At 62.4% G+C, this 18,554-nt stretch overlaps 3 protein-coding genes across 4 annotated transcripts in view; 2 read left to right on the forward strand and 1 right to left on the reverse strand.

Moving 5' to 3' along the window:
* INPP5A (inositol polyphosphate-5-phosphatase A) overlaps positions 1–12,863 on the forward strand; it is a 185,454-nt gene extending 172,591 nt beyond the window's left edge. For both annotated transcript variants that reach the window (XM_036923441.2, XM_036923460.2), the window contains exons 13-16: positions 7,734–7,845; positions 10,544–10,612; positions 11,333–11,420; positions 11,509–12,863. In XM_036923441.2, coding sequence (XP_036779336.1) covers positions 7,734–7,845; positions 10,544–10,612; positions 11,333–11,413 — 262 coding nt within the window. In that variant the 3' untranslated portion in view covers positions 11,414–11,420; positions 11,509–12,863. The remainder of the gene's footprint in view (positions 1–7,733; positions 7,846–10,543; positions 10,613–11,332; positions 11,421–11,508) is intronic.
* Positions 12,864–14,321: 1,458 nt separating this feature from the next.
* Positions 14,322–15,747, reverse strand: NKX6-2 (NK6 homeobox 2). The gene is made up of 3 exons (XM_036923426.2): positions 15,259–15,747; positions 15,016–15,188; positions 14,322–14,784 (listed from the first exon to the last, which is right to left on the reverse strand). Exons 1-3 carry the CDS (start codon positions 15,662–15,664, stop codon positions 14,524–14,526), a joined length of 840 nt encoding a protein of 279 aa, XP_036779321.1. The 5' UTR covers positions 15,665–15,747; the 3' UTR covers positions 14,322–14,523.
* LOC118931513 (collagen alpha-1(I) chain-like) lies at positions 15,663–18,334 on the forward strand. The gene is made up of 4 exons (XM_057505401.1): positions 15,663–16,125; positions 16,248–16,485; positions 16,599–17,726; positions 17,815–18,334. The coding sequence occupies exons 1-4, from the start codon at positions 15,663–15,665 to the stop codon at positions 18,332–18,334; spliced, it is 2,349 nt and encodes a 782-aa protein (XP_057361384.1).
* Positions 18,335–18,554: the final 220 nt, after the last annotated feature.

An 18,554-nucleotide genomic window follows, 5' to 3' on the forward strand; every position in this document is an offset into this window, starting at 1 on the left:
TTCTGTGTCTGCAGGCTTGGCTGGGCCCCATGGGGGTCCTCCCAGAGGCCGCCCCTGGCAGTGCGGGACAGAGCCCGGCCTGTGTCCTCAGGGAGACCCACAGGGTCAGGGAGCTGCCGTACCAGGTGCCCCCGCGGCTCTCGGAATGCATTCCACCGTGTGCTTCTGGGTGTGAGAGCAACTCTCCGCTTCCCGAGCAGCTCCCTGTTGGCCAGGGGTCTGGACAGGGTGCTCCTTGTGCCCCCGAGGCCGGCCATTGCCGTCCCACAGTGTGGCTCTCAGCGTCCGTAGAACGCATCTGTGTTCCCTCATACTGCCTGGCTCCTGGCACTTTCTGGAAGGCTGTGAGGGCTGAGCCTGTGGGTCAGCAGCCCACAGTTTTCTACTCAGTGTGCCTGTGTCTGCTTCAACGACTCACAGATGGGATCGTGGCACCTGTGGGCACTTGCTGCTCCTGGGGGCGGCACATGGTGCCCTGAGTGTGCCACTCTGTGGCTGTGGCTTCTGGCACCCAGAACTTGTCTGGTCGTTGGCCTTCGTCACACAGATGCTGAGCACAGTACAAATGGGCGAGTGGTCTCAGCCCTTGCCCTGAGGGACAAGGGCCTCCTGGGCGACAGCGTGGCCAGAGCTGCCCCACGGCCCGCGGTCACCGCGTCCTCTGTGCAGAGTGTGGGCACGTCTGTGTCTGCTGTGCTCCCTGCAACTCAAAGCCATGTGGACACCATCACACACCCGTGGCAGACCTTGGAGACCTCTCATCAGAAGACAGGCCTCGTCCTGAGAGTGACCAGGGTTTCTTCTGCAAAGGCTCTTGCTGGTGTCTCCATGGATGAGGAACTCACTCCTAATGGATGATAACCTAGTGCTGCCTGTCATCTTGCTGGAAAGTGCTGCATTTCACACATCAGTAGAGCCTCTGTATCTCATTCTTCTCAACTAAGGGCACTGGTACATGGCACCTTTGTTAGGAACAGCTGTAGAAGTGACCAGTTGCAGGTGGCAGTTAACAGGCAAAGCGTGCTGTGGGCAGGCAGGAAGGCTGCTGGACAGGACGGGTGCTGCCGGGCATGGCACATGGGCCCCATGAGGCGTCCCCGTGTGCCCGAACATAAAAGGCTCTCGTTGTGCTTGGGTGATGGGTGCTCAAAGAGCACAGCGCTGGCATTTGTCCTGAGCTGGGCCCATGCTGGCTTCTCTGTGTAAACTGGCTGGCTTTGGATTGATGCAGGACCTAGCATGATGCCAGTGGTGACTCCGTGGGGATAAGCTTTCCTCATTCCGTGCACTCCAGCTGCTGGGTGCCCAGGACCCTCAGAGGGACAGGTGGACGCCCACCCTCCTGCCCTCTCCCATGTCCACTCACAGCTCCCACCGCTAAACCAGGTCTGGGCCATACAAGCCTGTGCTGGAGCCGCACCTTACCTGGGAGCGCCTGGTGTAAGTGGCAGCAATTGGAATATGCCAGGTAACCACCAGGCCTGTCTTCTTATGCAGCCGACACAAGTGGAATTTCTGACTTAAGCTTAATTCTGAGAGTGGCTGTCACTGGTTTTAAAGCAAGGAGATCGAAGTGCAAAGATAGGTGATTTAGCCGCTCCCACTAATGTGGCACCGCCCGTGGCTGCCGCTATCCCTGTGGCTCTGTGGACCCAAGGGGTGGGAGGTGTGGTGGCTTCTGGATCCGAGTCCCTGTGAGATGGCATTGTCCTCTGCAGGCACTGAGCCTTCAGAACCAGACCTGCCCAACAGGGACCCGCCCTACCCTCAGGACAGCCACTCCGAAACCGCCCTTCGCCAAGGCCCAAGAGCTCCGTTCCCCCAAGTCACCGCAGCAGCAGAGCCGGGAGCCTGCCTGCCATTGTCCAGACGGCTTGGCGCAGAGGCAGCCATTTCCGGTGTGTGAGCACGTGCGTGTCCCCTCCTGTGTTCCGTGTACTGGCGGCAGAGGTGTGTTCTCCATACCTGTGTGCGTGGACTCTTCATGTGTCAAAGGTGTCAGCTGTCACGTCATCGCACTTGGGTCCACTTTAAAAGCATTTGTGTAAGTCCTTAAGCAGTGAAGAGACTGGGCCTTACCACTTATTAAGAAGAAAAGACGCGTCCCACCATCACAATGGCTGCTTTGGGGCAAATCCCAGAAAACGGTGGCTCTCCTCATGTGGTCTCTCCCCCCTGCTCTCCTACAATTACTGGGGGCCCCAGAGAGCTATTCTACACAGGGTATATCTATTGATAGTTACCACAATTTAAAAAATATTAATTAATTCAGTTTAAAATAACCATAAAATGGTGTTAGGAAAACTAGACAAATACATGCAAAAGAATGAGACTGGATCAGTCTTATGCCATATGCAGAATAAGCCCAAAATGGATTTTAAAACCTAAATATCAGACCTGAAACCATAAAACTCCTAGAAGAAAACTTAGGCAGTAAGTAAGCTCTTGCACATCGGCATTAGCAGTTCTTTTCTGGGCACGTCTCCCCAGGCAAGGGAAACAAGCAAAAATAAACTGGTGGGATGATGCCCGGCTAAGAGGCCCCTGCACGGCCACGGACGCCAAGTGCAGAACGGAAGGCGCCTTCTGAACGGGAGAAGATACTCGCAGATGATGTATCTGATAAGGGGCTGACACCCGAAATACATAAAGAACTCCTGCAACTCAACCCAAAAAAATAAACAAACCAATTAAAAAATGGGCGGAGGACCTGAACAGACACTTCTCCAGAGAAGACGCCCAGATGGCCAAGAGGCACATGGAAAGGTGCCCCCCATCACCAGTCATCAGGGAGAGGCCGGTCAGAACCGAATCACCACCTCACACCTGTTAGAACGACAAGTACCAGCCAGACAAGGGAAGTGTGGGTCGAATGGCCCCCTGTGCGCGCTCGGCGGACCTGTAAATCGGTGTGGCCACTGGTTCCTCAGAAACTAAAATACCGTACGACTCAGTAATTCCATTTCTGGGGATTTACCAAAAGCAATAATTCAAAAAGATACATGGACTCCTATGTTTATTGCAGCATCATTTACAATGGCCAAGATATGAAAGCAACCTAAGTGTCCATCAGCAGATGACTGGATAGAGAAGAGATGGTTACATATACACTGGAATATTATTCAGCCATAAGAATGAACGGAACTTCCCATGGATGGAGCTGGAGGGCGTAATGCTAAATGAAATAAGTCAGACAGAGACAAATACCATGTGACTTCACTTACATGAGGAACCTAAAAACAAAACCAAACAAAAAAGAAATAGACTCCTAGATAGAGAGAGCAGACAGATGGTTCCCACTGGGGGTGGGGGCAATGGGTGAAATGGGTGAAGGGGACAATCAGAATGTTTGATGTCTGGTCTGGGCAGGGTTGCGTGAGTGTACACACACATGTCAGAATTCATCAAGATGTGCACTAAAATGTGTGTATTTTATTGTATGTACCTCAGTAAAAAAAAGAAAAAGAGTTAATTAATCTCTACAGAGCCCTGACAATTTGTTTACTATTCTGTATGACAAGTTATATGAAAAAAAAGACCATAATAAAACCCATCACATGTTAACATTTTTATGAAAAAAATAACTGTTTCCCCCACAAAAAAATTGCAAGAATGTGTATTATTTCACATTTAAGAGTGTTTCTGAGTTGGGCTTGGTAGAGGACAGCTGTTCCAGACGGGGCTCCGGAGCCACCCTCACCAGGTGGGCCTGGAGTGGGTCCTTCTGCGCAGACACTGGGGCTCCTCTGTGAACTGGCAGCCCCTTGGCCACGTCGACTGTATGAGCTGACCTGCAGAGCTGAGCAGCTGTCCACACGCTGGCCTGTGCCCCTTGCAGTGTCAGCCCTTCCCTCAGGACCACGGAGCTCAGCAGAGGGCTGTTGATGCCGGGGCGAGTACAAGACACCGAATACTGGGTTTTTCTTGAAAGCTCGAGTTTTGTCATTGGCAGCAATACCCGCGGCTGTCTCCCTGGACAGCAGGTTCGTGTCATCCCTTGCCTGTCAGATGCCCAAGTCTGCCTTTCTAGCAGAAACACATGTTCACAGCAATGGCTGAAACGACATGCAGGCCTCTGTGCCCTGTCGCGTCCCCACGTTCCGAAGCATCTCGGCCCCCGGCTCTGGGTTCGAGAGCATCGTTGTCGTGCTGCTCCATCGAGGGCCTTCTGTCTGTGCACGTGGTGCTGAGGAGTGCGACAGCCCCCAGCACCTTGGGTCCACTTCCTGGTCCCCACTGACACCCCACGCTTCTCCTGAAGGGCCAGTGGCAGCACAGAGGGCGGCAAATGTGGGAGGGGGCTCAGCCACTGAAGTGAGGGCACACGGCACGGAGGAATGAGGAAGTGTGCTCACAGCTCAGTGAGCGGCCAGGCCTCGGCGTCATGGTGCCCGTGCACGGGCCTGTCTGTGTGCAGCTCACTGCAGGCGGCCTTGCTGGGGTCACAGCCCTTGGCCTTTCAGGCAGTGACAGCAGGGCCTGGGGGCTGCTGGCTGTGGGCCAGGCTCTCCCTGGATGTGAGGGGGGGCTGGTGCTTCTGGTGTTCAGCCCTTTCCATGTTGCCACAATCCCTGTTTCCATGACTTTATTTTTGTTTATCTTTAGTTAACAGCTGGTTGTTTTCGAAACCAAGTATTTGAGGCCACTGTTGTCACTGGGCCCTCGGGGCCCCCGGGAGCATGCAGAGACCCCCACAGTGATGCCCCGTCGTGTGGCCATGACTGCACCATTTGCTGTGTGGCAAGCCGCACGTTGTTGGTGCCGGACACCTTTGACGTAGCTGCGTCTGCCATCACAACGCGTGGTCATCATTTGGGAACAGGTGCTATTTTGCCAGGCAAGGATCCGAGGAGGGGCTCTGTCCTCAGCACCCAGCAGTGCCAGGTCGCACCCCACCTCCCGCCCTCCGCCTCAGAGCTAGCAGGGGTGCCTTGTCTGCCTGGGCCCGGAGACCCTGCTCAGCCACTTCCACCCTCCAGCCAGCCCTGCAGGTCCCGGCTGGAAGCACAGTGGGGCCCTGCCTCCCCGTGTGGCGTCAGCCTCGGCTTACTGACACCACCACCAGCCCAGCCACACAGGTGGGGACCTGAGCCCTGTCAGCAGGGCCAGTCACCAGCTGCAGCCACAGGCCCACTGCCCACATCCTGAGAGTGGGAGCCCAGGGGCAGGAGGAGGGGAGGCCTGAGCCAGGACAGGTGAGCAATTGTTAGCTTATCACATGCCGGTAATTATGGCCACTCCGCCCTCCACGTGGGGGCACAGGCGGCCAGCTTGTCCCGCATCCCCACCCCTCGCACTGTTTGCTTTCAGATAAGTCTGCAAGCTCGGTGAGCTGCATTAATCATCATCAGCTCTGGAGGTGCACAGGTGCCCTGCCGCCCAGCCACCCTCCTGGGCAGCCCTCCTCCTGCCCTTGCGTCCGACCCAGCTGGTGGGGGAAGGAAGGGGCTCCCTGGCTGGCCTCCCCAGCCCCATCCAGCCTGTGTCACCCCATTTGCTCTTTGCCTGGCCCTGGGGGTAGCCAGGCTCCTTGTTGGGTGTCAGGTGCCATGGGGCACCCCTGGGCTGTGGGGTAAGCCTCTCCTCCCAACAGGGCAGCCCTGTCCACCCCGGGACACCCGTCCGTCAGGAACAGCTTCCTTCTGTGAGTCACCTGGGGACATGCCCATGGCAGCGAGACCTCTGAGCACGTGGGATCCCAGGGTCCTTCTGGGTGCACTGGGTTAGGAACCTAACCAGAAGCTCACCACCAGAGCCTTCTTGGCCATGTGCCCCTCCTAGCCAGAGCCACTGGCTGAGCACGGCAGGCTGTGGGACCCCTGCAGGTGAGGGCCGGAGCCATCGCCAGCAAGGTGTGCACAGAGCACCACAGACCTCGTCAGAAGCCACCCTCTGTGGGCTGCTTCAAACCCAGGACCCATATTTCCAGTGCAATTTTGGGGTGCACCCCTGTGGGGATCTGTGGGCCCTTGGTGCAGCCTGAGATGAGACCCTGGGATGCCAGGCGCTCCGGGGTGGCCGGTGGGACGGCGGCGTCCGGATGCAGAGGAGCCCGCCTGGTGGCCCTGAGCACGCCGGCTGCAGTCCTGCTCCTGTCCGCCTGCCTCCCTGGGGGAGGCTTTCCAGCCCCAGTGCCTCTGCTGAGCCGCGCTGCCCCGGCTGACGTGCCCCGTGGTGGGCTGGGGCCAGGGCCGCAGGGAGGGTGACGGTGGAGTGCCCAGAGTGTCCCGCCCACGTTGGGGTGCAGAGCCACTGGGTAGCGCTCACCTGAAGTGTAGCTGCCGCAGCGGGTGCGGACTCCCTGTCCCTGCGGATAAACCTGCGCCACCTCCTCAGCAGAGCCCCTCGCACTGCAGCCCAGCCCTGGGTCACACCTGCAGACCGGCTCATATGGGCCTAGAGCGCGCTGGCAGCCGCACCCCGACCTTTGTCCCCGGCCAGGGACTTGCTTCGGTTGGGAGTGACTCAGCACATTGTGCGATGGAAGCTTGGGCACAGCCGTGCAGACCCCGGTTCCCGCAGCTCACAGGTGACGCGTTCCCTGGGCACAGCCACAGGCCTGCGCGTCCTGCTTGTGTGGAGCCCATCGAGGGCCAAGGCGCATCCCCCGGGCACCTGGGTCAGCGTACGTGGGCCCACACGGGCAAACGTCGTTCCTTCATCATCACCGCTGAATGAAACTCCCAGACACGGGGACCCGTCGTTCGAGTGCGCGGAAATAGGACCGGCCATCGGCTCGCCGGGTTTCCTGAAAAGGACTTGGGGACACCGGTGTCCTTTAGCAGCGTGAAGCTGTTAGCAGGAGGAGCTGTGTGGGTGTCGCTGGCCATCTCCCTCAGGGCTGGGCCCGCGCCCCAGGCTCCGGTGGAAGTGCTGGGACGCCTCGGAGGACGGGGGGAGGCCGCGAGCTGTCGGACGCTTGGGGCAGAAACACGCACAGAGGCCCCAGCACTCTTCAGACGGTGCAGATGCAGGCCGCGTGGGCCAGGCGCCCGCCACAGGAGCGGCCCCAAAGCCCCTGCACTCCTCTTCCGGCTAAAGCGGCAGGAAGACGCAGCAGAGGCTAGGGCGCACTCACAGCAAGTGCCCGGTGACAGTCTGGAATCAACCCGGAAAAACACAGACTTGCCCAGGAAGTTTTAGGCCCCTTTGAAGGGCATGCAGGTGAGCGGCTGAGCGCCCACACGAAGCCCGTCTGCTCCAGGTCAGACCCACCGTCACATCGCTGCCATCCGAGTCAGATGCCCACGGGGGGTGGGGTCAGCGGCTCTGAACGGACTGAGGCAGGCCCCCTGGGCACAGAGGCAGGGCTGCCGGTGAGTCTGCAAATGGGAAAACCTCCGGCAGGCACGGGCACAGCCCAGCTTCACAGCTGTGCACTGGTGGCCCCTGAACGACGGTGCTCAGCGGGTGGCACCCCACCCGCACTCGTTGGCCAGCTGCAGTGGCTCTGTTCCTGAGGGGCCCCCTCTATGGACTCCCGTGGCCAGGCCCCGTCAGCAGGCAGGAGGAGGGGGCTGTGTGGCCACCACGGCCAGTCAGGGAGCCCTCGCCCACTACAGCGACCCTGGGGCCACAGCCTAGGCCAGTTCCTGAGATGGGAGCGCCGGGGCAGGCTGTGGCTCCTTGTGACCCGGAAACCCGCGCATCCTCCTGGCTGGCGCTGCCACTCCAGGGCCTGGGGGTGGAGGGCTGCGCCGGCGGCTGACCCGGCCTTCTTGTCCTGCCCACAGCTACCCGTACAGTGAGGACTGCAACCAGGGCCAGCACTACATGAGCACCCGGTGCCCCGCCTGGTGTGACCGCGTCCTCATGTCCCCTTCTGCCAAGGAGCTGGTTCTGAGGGTAAGTGCTAGAGTCACCCAGCACCTGGCACCACCACACAGGGACCCAGGGTGCCAGGGCCAGGTGGGGCCCCAGGGCCGGGGAGTGTGCCTTCTGCGGAGCCCAGGGTGACCCTGACCTCCCACGTCATAGGCTCTCGGTCACTTCAGAGCCAGTGCCCAGGGCTGGTGGCTGGGGCTGGAGCCAGGTTTCCATGCGCTGTCATCCCTGATTCAAGGCTCACGGGAATGGTCACCAGTTTGGGCCTAAAAACATTAGTTTAACATGTCCTTGGGAATTAAATGCACTCCTGTCCACAGAAGGGCTCGTGAGCCATGAAGTGTGGGGGAGATGTGTGTCAGCATCTCCTGAAGTCGTACATTAGAGCCAGGATGACGTGTGGGCTCTGTGAGCCAGAAACATACAGGGCTTCCTGGGGCCTCCTGACCTTTTGGGATTTTCTGGACCTCTTTTCTGAGATTGTGTTAAAATGTCCACATTTTAACACAATATTGAACTGGTTTTGTCAGCCCCATCAGTAAACAGATGTAATAATGAAGTGCACTGACTTATCAGGGGTTCTGAGCTCAGAGTGGACAGCCCATCAGTGTGACCTGGGCAGCTGGCAACAAGCTACCCCGACTACTGGTGACTCGCAGCAGCCCTGCTCCTGGGCCCGCTGCCCTCGCCATCCCTTGCCCCGTGGGCCCCCTGGCTAACCAAGAGGCCCTGTCTATGCCCCTCTGGCCTGACCCTAGGTCCTCACCTGGGGATGTGGATCACGTTGGGCGAGAGGGGTCCCCACACCCTCCGCTCAGTGGGCCCCTACAGGCCCCCTCCAAGAGGGCCTGCTGGCTTTTTTGGTGAGGTTCTGGGGCACCTGGGCAAGTGGGGAGGAAGCCCACCAGGAGCCTGGGCTGGAGGCAGGGGGCTCAGTGCTCAGTGGTCTGCAGCAAGATTGCTCTGATGGGGCTGTGGGCTGTGGGCAGGGCCTGCACCGTGCTGTGACACCCTCTAACCCAGGGCCCATCACCAAAGACAGCCAGGTGGGGCCACTTCCCCACGAGGCCACCTTGAATGGAGCTACAGGGGTCGTTGGCCATGAGTATATAGACCTAGGGCAAGCCTGCCTAGGGCCCAGCCTTGGACACAGCCCTGTCTTCCACTGGGCCTGCCCTCAGCGCCTGGACATGACGCGCGAAGAGAGAGATGGGTGGGAGCCGTGCAGTCACACATGATCGGTGGGGGCTCACACCTGCGCCTCTGAGCACATGAGGTGGACCGAGAGTAGGTCTGCAGCCAGAATGGGTGCTCCCAGGGACTCCAGGGTGCATGGAACAGACAGGGGTCATCTACCAAGGAAAACACTGGTGACCAAGAAAACAGTGTCTTGTGAACTTACGAGTGTCAGATTGCAAGCAAGGCCGGCCGGAGCCCAGCGCGGACTCCACGCCACATGGCCCGGGGCTTTCGGGAGTTCAGAGGAAGGCAGCATTTTAGCCTATTGTATGTGTGTCTTCACGTCTTCTATGGTGTTTGGGCCCAAGACGTGATGCTTCCGAAGAGGCGTGAACAGAGCTTGGCTGGGCAGGCGGCCGCCAACCACAGAAATGCAGGCGCTCCTCCCCGGGGGCCATACGGTGGGCGGTGGGCATCGCAGGCTGAGCAGACGCGTGGTACGCCGCCTCCGTGGCTCATCCATCATGCCATGCTCGGTTGGCCCGCCCTCGTGTTCGTTCTGCTTCCCTGGTCCCAGATCACTGAAGGCAGGAAGGCGGCGGAGCGGCCACTGCCGGGAGTCACGGTGCTGAATGCTCGGCCGAGCATTTCTGTGCCGCTGTAATGTATTTACCTGTCCCAAGATTATGCAGTTGAAAATCCACAGTTGTATGCTGCCTCTGTAAATTACCACGCCACTCGTGATGAATGTCCCCCCAGGGCACAGCATCACACCGCTCGGGACGGGAGGTGCTCGTCCTGCCAGAGAGGTTTCCACACCTGCTGGCAGGAGACCATGCCGGAAAGGAAATCTGACTTGAAGCTTCCTACCGTGTTAAAGATAATTCAGTTTAACTTTATAGCCTCAGACTCTGCCGCTGTGGGTCTAAAATTCTGGCCCAGCAGGAGCTGACTGATTGCCAGGAGCAAGCCATTCATGTTCCCACCCACCCACCCATAATAAAGGCCCTGCCAGGCTGGCAGAGACAGCAAGTGGGTAGGCAGCCTGTATGCCTGCATCGGTGGTCACTGCCCAGTGCTCAAGCTGCGGAGGGGTTCAGGGCACCCCACCCCAGCCCGAACAGAGTTCTGGGTTCGCAGAACTGGCGGTCAAACAAACGTGAGCAGGGAAACCGGGAGCTGGACCGGCAGCCTCAGCCGCAGGCCGCTGGAGACGTCCATAGCTACACTGGTGGCAGTGAGCGTGGGGCCCCGTGCCTCCCCCAGAGGCCCAGGGGCATGTGTCAGGGAGTTCGGAGGCCCAGCACCACACCACCCTTCCAGGAGCAGAGCTTCTCGGCAGGAGGAGCCAGGGACCAATGTGCCAAGGTGCTGCCATGCCTGCCAGAGCCTTCTGCCCACCAGTCGGCCACCCCCTCATAGGGGCTGGCAGTGCAGCGGCCTCAGGCCGCAGGCCAGAGCCCCACAGGAGGGTGGGCGGGCACACCCACGGGACCTGTCAGGCCTGTCTCCCACACCATTCCCTGTCGGTTGCTTCTAGTCGGAGAGCGAGGAGAAGGTCGTCACCTATGACCACATCGGGCCACACGTCTGCATGGGGGACCACAAGGTACCGTGAGCCGCCCCGGGGTCCCGAGGGGCGGGTGCTTCCTTTCCCTCAAATCCAGAGCAAGCCAAACCAGTTCTTACTTAGTTCTAATAAAACACCAGAAGGCAGGTAGATAAGGCGGAAGTAACTGGTCACGATAAAATAAAATAAAGGGATCTCACCATTTGTAAAGCGCGTCTGCACCCGAGTGTTTCTGAAGTCTGCTCTTCAGCGTGCATCAGTAGCTTAGTGGCCTCGTGCCGAGCACAGGTGGTGAAGGTGCTCCGGACGCGTCACTGCAGGGGAACCCCGGCATCGCACGTGTGACTGTCCCCACCGAGGGCTGGGCTGCTGGAGCCTCACCTCCAGCAGCTGAGAGCGTCCGCGCGTGCGCACCTCCGCGGCCTCTGGGCCAGGCCTCGGCCTGCCGCCCACCTCGCTCGGGCTTTTAGCCAGCAGCTCTGCACCCGCTTCTCCCGAGTTTCCATCTGGAGATGCCACCCTCAGCAGGACACGAAGGCGCTCGGCCGTATCACTGGGCGCTCCACACACGTGCCCGGGAAGCAGGGGCCCTTCGCCCTTGCTGACCCCCGACTTCCGCCGCAGCTCAGGCGGCCCTGGGCTGGGGGACGGGCAGAGCCGGGAGGGGCTGGGGAGAGCGGGGAGCCCCCGGGGGGCGGGGATGGACGGCGGGGGGCTGGGCCGCCCCGGGTGCTCACAGCTCTTCTTCTCCCGCCGCAGCCCGTGTTCCTGGCCTTCCGAATCGCGCCCGGGGCAGGTAAACCTCACGCACATGTGCACAAGTGTTGTGTCGTGCAGTGACGTGGTGGTAAATATGACTCCTTCCCTCGAGTTCACCTTTTCTGAGCTTTTCCTGGTGTGTTTGCTCCTTTAACGAACGGCTGGTTCCTCGGCAGGGAAGAGGTGGCAGCGGCCCGGGAGGGCCCCCCAGGAGGCCCCCCTGCAGCAGGAGCCCCCGCCGAAGGCGCAGGCTACGCGGCACACTCGGGACAGCTGCATCGACGACTGCCCGCGCGCCGCCCGCTAGACGGCCGGCCCCACACTTCGCTTCATACTCCGGACCGTTCCGGAAAAGCCTCACATACCTCACTGTCTTGTCTGTTCATGTGACATTAAGTAGAAATACTGGGTTGTTTTAATAAGTCACAGTCCTGTTGCCAAAACTCTAATAGACAGCAAAGAGATCCTGTATTTCAGACTTCACAGTTTTCCATTTTTAATAATTGTCAGCGTGGATGAGCTTCTCACAGGTGTCAGAGGCCCCCCTCTGCCAGCTGGAGGTGTGCCCAGGGCTGGGGAGACGCAGGGACTCTGGGCGGGCTTGGGCCGCATGGCGGCTTTTGGAGAGCGGGGCCCCCTCTGTGTCCTTTACTCTGCTGCCATGTTTCATGGTTTTGGAATCACACTGCAGCTGCTTTCCATTTTTATACATATAAATATATATATAAATATATACTTTTTAAAAATAATTTATAAGTCTTACCAAAACTTAGGCTAAGTATACTGTCCAGAATGAATGCTCAAGAGTCGTCTCAGCAGGTGGAACCGAGTCTAGGAGTTCAGCCGTGGCCACCGCAGCTGGAAAGCAGGCGCGGGCCGCCCCGCAGCCGCCCGCACCACACCCCGGCGGCAGTGTGGCTCCTGCGCCGGCCGTGGTACCGAGAACCGAACGTGAGGTCGATAGCTAGCTCGGTGTACCTTTTAAGAATTTTGTAAACTGTCTGTCTTTTGTTACTGTTCTATGGTGCCAAGTATCCTACATGAAACCATAATACCACGGGATAAATAAAAATAGCCTCGTCTGCTTCCCATAGAAATCGCTTTAACATGGGCTGTATATAAAAACATTAAGAGGAACAAAACTAAACTTCCTCGGTCGCTCCGCTACAACCCACGATGACCTTGCTGCGGATATCCCCTCAGCACTAAGCACGGCGTTAAAGGGCGACGGCAGAGCCTGTGGAAGAAACACAACGTGCGTCTCGCCGATCTGCCCAGGAACACTACAGAATTCCTGGACCGGGCCAGGGCACCAGATGCTTGCTTTTGGGTGAATCACCACCATTGCAAGCGATCTGGTGTCCACTCGCCGAACCTGTTCTTGACAATACGACCGGGGTCTGTGTGCTCTGCTCTGTCCATGTGCCACACGGCCCTTCTGTTAACCGGGTTTCAGCTGTTGGCCACTGTGGAGGCCTTTGGAAATGACGCTCCGGTTCCTAAGCAATAAAATGGATCATGGGGAAGAGTCTGGTTTGCGGTGTTTTTCCGCCCTGCTCTGTGCTTTGACGTGCCGAGTGACGAGCGCGCTCCTCTGCAGGCCGTTTCACACCGAGCTCATTAGAAATGCTGGAATGTTGTTCTATCTGGTTATGTTACACAGAACTAAGCCGTCAGTTGAGAGCAGAAAAGTAATCTTTTGGACTTTTTTTACTGTAGTGGTAACTAATGGGATTTACCCCTCAGCATTTTTAGATGAGCTTATAGAAACACATTCCTGTCCTCAGAACTTTAAAACTGGAAATTCCTTTGCTCTCAGCTTGAGCTGAAAGAATAGTTCACTCACAGAAATAAAACAAGTGTTAACACTTCCATTAAATAGAAAACCAGCCAGTGGCTCAGAAGAAACAAACATGTTTTTTAAATTGATGGTACAGCCATATGGCAAAAAGCCCAGAGAAAACATCATGTTACCTGTCTGTCTACCATTTTCAAAACTGCCTTCCAGGAGAAATCTTATATGATCACGTTAATGTTTTAAGTTAAAATTCAACAGTGACGTCTATTCAGGTGCAGCCACGTGGAGCACCTGCCAGCCTGGAGCCGGTGGGTGGTCTTTGTTAACCCACGCAGAATCCACGGTGCCCAGGTGGACCAACCCATCCGTGGGAAAGGGACCGAGGCCCACGCACGTGCCGTCCCTAGGCCGGCAAACTTTTGGGTTTCTCTTCCTAGTGCCAGTATGGATTAAATGGCGCTTTCTCCCAGTGAAAGATCTATGAAATCGCAGTGCCAATCAGCTTAAAACCTGACTAACCGCACTTGGTGAACGTAGAGAAGGATACTTGGCTGCTAGGCTAAAGGCGTTTTAAACCCGCACAATCAGATCACAGCACGTTGGCAGGAGCCTGGCACTAACCTGAGGTTCGGTGCCCGGGAGGGAGGGAGGGAGGGAGCGCCCCTCGGCCGCTCGGGGCTACGGAGAGAACGCGCGGCACTGGGTGGGGTCGGTAATACTGCTCACCTGCCCTTTCGGGTCTCCCAGAAGTACTTAAATCTTCCCCAAATCTCATCCAGCGGCGCCAGCACAACAGCGGGGGTCCGTGGGCGCGGCGGCCGTACCTGCTGGCTCGCGGCACACCTGCGGCGCCGAGGTGCCGGGCCCGCTCCGTCCGGCGCGCGGCGCGCTCCTCGCGGCTCCTTCCCTTGGGCGGCCCGAGGGATCGCGGGACCGGGGCCCCCTTCCCTGCACCGGGCCTCCGCTGTCCCCTGGCTCCCGCGAGCGGCCGCCGCCCCGGGGCGCGGGAACACGGAGACGGGGTTTCCATCGCGCCCCGCGCCGCGCCCGCCCCGGGCGATCCTCGGGCCCGCGGAGGACGCAGACTGGGCCGGGGGCCGGGGCCGGAGACAGGAACCAGCCCCACCCTCGCCCGCCGGGGCGTCCGTACGGAAGAAACACGCGGGGCAGCCTCGGGAGCGGCGGCTCCGTCGGGACGTGTTAAATAATTTATTGATCGTACAAACGGATTCCGTCCGGGGCGCACGGCCCGAGACCCGCGCGGCGGCCCCTGCGCCCCGCGCGCACGCCGGGCCTCGGCCGACCGCTTATAACTTATTCTGTAAAAATATATATACACGCCCGGGGCGCCGGCCCGCGCCCCGTACCCTGGTTGCTCCGGCCCCGCCCGCGCTCACGAGGCGTCCCCCGCGCCGCCGCCGCCGCCGCCGCACGGGCTGACCAGCGCCAAGTTCGAGGGCTTGTGCTTCTTGAGCAGCCGCGCGATTTTCTCGTCGTCCGAGTTGGGGTCCAGGGGCCGGTTGTACTCGTCGTCCTCCGCGTCCGAGCCGCCCCCCTTCAGCTTCTCGGCGTCCGAGTCCTGCTTCTTCTTGGCCGACGCCATCTCCGCCGCGTGCCGCTTGCGCCATTTGGTCCTTCGGTTCTGGAACCACACCTGCGGCGGACGGCGACCATCAGGCGGCGCCTCCCGCCGCGCCCGGCCGGGGGCAACGAGACCCCGCCGCGCGTGGACGTGGGGGGGCGCCGCGGCCGGCACCCCAGCCCCGGCCGCACCTACCGCGCCGGAGCCGGGCCCGGCGGCCGCCCGAGGGCCGTTCGCAGGACGCGGGGGCCGCGCCTGCCCGGCGCTGCGGGACCCGCGGGGGCCGCCCTGCCCGGCGCTCACCTTGACCTGGCTCTCGGTCATGCCCAGCGAGTAGGCGAGGCGCGCGCGCTCCGGCCCCGCCAGGTACTTGGTCTGCTCGAAGGTCTTCTCCAGCGCGAAGATCTGCTGGCCCGAGAAGGTGGGCCGCGAGTGCTTCTTCTTGCCGTCCTTGTCCGGGACCCCGCCGGCCTGGGCTGCAGAGGGGGGACGTGAGCCCGGCCGCCGCCCCGCCGCCCCGCGCCGAGCCCCGCACTCGCCACTTACCCGGGCCGGCCAGGCGCGGGTCCCTCCAGGGCGAGCCCTGCACCACGCCGGGCCAGAAGATGGGCGCGCGCCCGGGCAGCTCGGCCAGCGGCTTGGGGTAGCCGCGCGCCACGGCGGCCGCGGGCCCGAAGTAGACGCCGGCCGACGAGGCGAGCCCGTTGAGGCGGGGCAGGCCGCCCAGGAGGCCCCCGCCCGCCGCGCCCACGGGCCGGCCCAGGATGTCGCTGATGCCGTGCGGGGTCCCGAGCGGCAGCTGCGCGCCCAGGCCGCCCAGCGCGGGCGCCTTGAAGCCGGCCGGGCCCTGCAGCGCGTAGGGGAACAGCGACGTCTTCATCTCGGCCATGTTGTGCAGCGCGGCCAGAGGCGCGCTGCTCAGCACGAACGCGCCCGGGCGGTTAGCGTCCATGGGCGCCGCCGCCGCCGGCCCGGGAGCCCATCCGGGCCCCGCCGCCGCCGCCCGCGCCCCCCGGCCCGGGAAGTTTGCGCGAGGCTCGGGGGCGCCGGCTGCAGCGGGGGCGCGGGGCGGGCGCCGACGGCGCGGGAGGCGGGCGCGTGCCGCGGCTCCGGGGCGGGTGGGCGGCGGCCGGCGGGGCGCGGGGCGGGCGGCGGCGGCGGCGGCGGCGGCGGCTCCGGGGTCGATCGGAGCGGCGCCGCGCGGGCCGGGCGCGCTGATAACCGCGGGGCCCCGGCGCGGCGCGCGCGTTGATTGGCTGCGGGCGCCGGAGGCCCGGCCATTGGCCAGCGCCCCGCCCGCTGCGCGCGCCCCCGCAGGCCGCGCACTCCATGAAGGGCCCATTAGCGCGGCGGGGGCCTCCCCGGCCGTAAATTCGCCCCCTGATTTATCTCCCCCGGGACGAAATAAATCCCGTTGGATGGGAGTTTAGTTAGGCAAAGGTTTTAATGGGAAATCAGGAAAAAATACGAGAACATATTTTATCGTCCGAAAGAATGCAGATTTGAGGATCCACGCGGCACGCTCCGGTCTCCAGTTTACGTGAAGCCCGAAGCGCGCCGGAGCGGGCAGCCAGCGGTCGCCGTCGGGGAGCACGGCCAGAGGCCCGCCCAGCGGCGTCACGGTTGCCCCGACTCAGGCTGCGGACGGAGCGCAGACGTCTCGGGGAACAGGCTCGGGGATGCAGACAGCCGGGGGGCGCGGGGCCTCGGAGCCCGCGGGCCGGACGGCCAGGCTTGGCCCGCGCGAACCTGCTCCGGTTTCAGCGACAGACGGCGCGCGTGGCGGCGAGGCCTGTCCCGGGCCTCGGGTGAAGCCGCCGACCCGCGCGCGCGCCGCTGGGCGGGGGGTCCCTGCCCCTCCCCGCCGGCGGAACTGCCCTCCGCAGGGTGGAGGCGCGGGGCTTGCCGGGGCCTTCCTGCCGGGCGTTCACCGGCCGCAGAGTCACAGCTCTCCTCCCGGGAGGCGACCCGAGCCCGGAGCTTCCAGCGGACCCCGCACCCCAGCCCGCCAACGGATCCCCGGTAAAGCTCGGCCAGAGCCGCGAGAACGGGGACCCTAGCTGGCTCGGGGGCCCCGGAAACCCAAGGCCGTGGGGGCCAGGACCGCGGCCTCAGCAGGTGGGCGCCGACGCGCAGAGGGCCTGCAGGCGAGCGTGCGGGGCCCATGGCGGCCTCCTCTGGGTACAGAACGCGCCGCCGCCACCCCCTTGGAACTGGCGTGGGGGCTCAAATAAGATCACGGCAGACCAGGTGCCGGCGGAGAGCGGGCGCGGAATGCTGGGCGGCGTCGCCTTCGTCCCTTGGGCCATGTCACACGTTAGTAAGTGGCGGCCATTCCTTTATTCGCTTCCCACTGGGACCCGCGACCCGAAGGTGCGCGGACGGACGGCCCTTTGGCGGCGGAGGGCGGCCGGCCTTCGGGCCCCTTACGGTTCTTTGGCAACGACTTTCCTGTTTCACCCCAGCCGCCAGGGACTCTGTGGAGCCGATGAAAACGACCTTTGCGACTCTATGCAGGAGCCCGGCGTGCCCTCGCCCCGCGACCCCCGAGGGTCCATTTTCGTTTTGCGCAGTCAGTGGCGGGGGCTGGGCTCTGCGAGTCCCTACGCCAGACCGTGGCTCGGACGGCCGTTGGTCTCCCAGGGCTGGGCGGTCCGGTGGCCGCCCCTGCCTCGCGGGTGCGCGCACAGTGCTGCCCCAGGGGACGCGGTGCAGCGCGTGGGCCCCCCGCTTCCTGCGGTGCAGCCGGGTGCCCGCGGCGCTCCTCTCTCCCCGCTTCCGCGGCCGGGGCAGCACTCGCGGGACCCAAGCGCGGCCGCCCTGCGGGCGACCGGCCCCGCCGAGCCAGGGCCTGGGAAGGAGGTTCTCCTCTGCGCTTCCCGCGCTGCGTCTGGCGCGAGGCCCGCTCGGCTTCGCTTACGCCACACTTCCTCGCAGGAAACGGCAGTGTGTGTGACCCCGAAAGCCCGGCCGCCGGAGGACCCTCCCCCAGGGCCTGGGCCCCTGGACTCTCCGTAGGCGGCGGCCTGGGTGGCCCCTGCCCGGGCTCCGGTGGGGGCGCAGCCGGCTCAGCGCGGCCGACCCTCTCTCCGCGTCACCCAGCGCCCCGGGCGGACTGGAGGCGAGCGCCCGCGCGGGACGGCAGGGGCCCACTGCCCTCCAGAAGGGCTCCCGCAACCGCGGCTGGGGGACACGAGGGGCGCAGGAGCTCCGGGCGCCCCGCCTTGGCCCCTCGCACACCCAGGAGGCGCCCCCCAGCCCTGTCTTCCCACCGAGGAGGCAGAGGCCTCGAGTAGCTGCCCTGCCCCCAGCGACCCCGGGTCTGCCAACGCCGCCGGGACCCCTGGGCTGCGGCCAGACGCTTGGGGTCGAGGCTTGGAGCCGCACGCAGCGCGCGCTGCTCTGCCGGGAGCCGGCGGCAGGGGTCGGGTATGGGGCGCCAGAGTGCGGTTTGGGGGACCGGGATGGGTTGGGGCGCCGAGAGTGCGGGGTAAGGATGGTCTCTCTTCCACGCTCTTCTGGCCGTATGCGTCTCGGTGCGCGCCCCGGGTGCCCTTTCCTGCCCCGCGCGCCGCGGTTCCCGAGCCCACCCTCCACCCAGCGGCCCCAGTCCCGGGAATGAAGGCCTAACTCCTCGCCGTCTCGCCGCCTTCCCTGCGCGCCCCGGGCCCGCGGCCTCCCCCCTACGCCGGGCCCCCCCCTCCGGGGAAGGTCCCGGCGCCGCCGGCGGGATTGGGAGCCCCTGGATCGTGCGCGGGGGGCCCGCCGAGCGGCGAGGTTCGCGCGTGCCACCTCCTGGTCTTGAAGGAGACCTGCTGGGGGTCGCGGAAGGCGCTTCTCCG

Source organism: Manis pentadactyla, chromosome 8 (assembly GCF_030020395.1).
Source record: "Manis pentadactyla isolate mManPen7 chromosome 8, mManPen7.hap1, whole genome shotgun sequence".
In the NCBI taxonomy this organism is placed as follows: domain Eukaryota; kingdom Metazoa; phylum Chordata; class Mammalia; order Pholidota; family Manidae; genus Manis; species Manis pentadactyla.

Bases quoted from the DNA above. Each gene is read 5' to 3' on its own strand.
- NKX6-2 (XM_036923426.2), bottom strand. From the start codon at position 15,664: ATGGACGCTAACCGCCCGGGCGCGTTCGTGCTGAGCAGCGCGCCTCTG. The intron at 15,189-15,258 runs GTAAGTGGCGAG...CCCCCTCTGCAG, and splicing joins CCCGCGCCTGGCCGGCCCGG to CCCAGGCCGGCGGGGTCCCG. The intron at 14,785-15,015 runs GTGAGCGCCGGG...CGTCCGCCGCAG, and splicing joins TGACCGAGAGCCAGGTCAAG to GTGTGGTTCCAGAACCGAAG.
- LOC118931513 (XM_057505401.1), top strand. From the start codon at position 15,663: ATGGGCGCCGCCGCCGCCGGCCCGGGAGCCCATCCGGGCCCCGCCGCC. The intron at 16,126-16,247 runs GTTGGATGGGAG...TCCGGTCTCCAG, and splicing joins CCCGGGACGAAATAAATCCC to TTTACGTGAAGCCCGAAGCG. The intron at 16,486-16,598 runs GCGCGCGTGGCG...TGCCCTCCGCAG, and splicing joins TCCGGTTTCAGCGACAGACG to GGTGGAGGCGCGGGGCTTGC.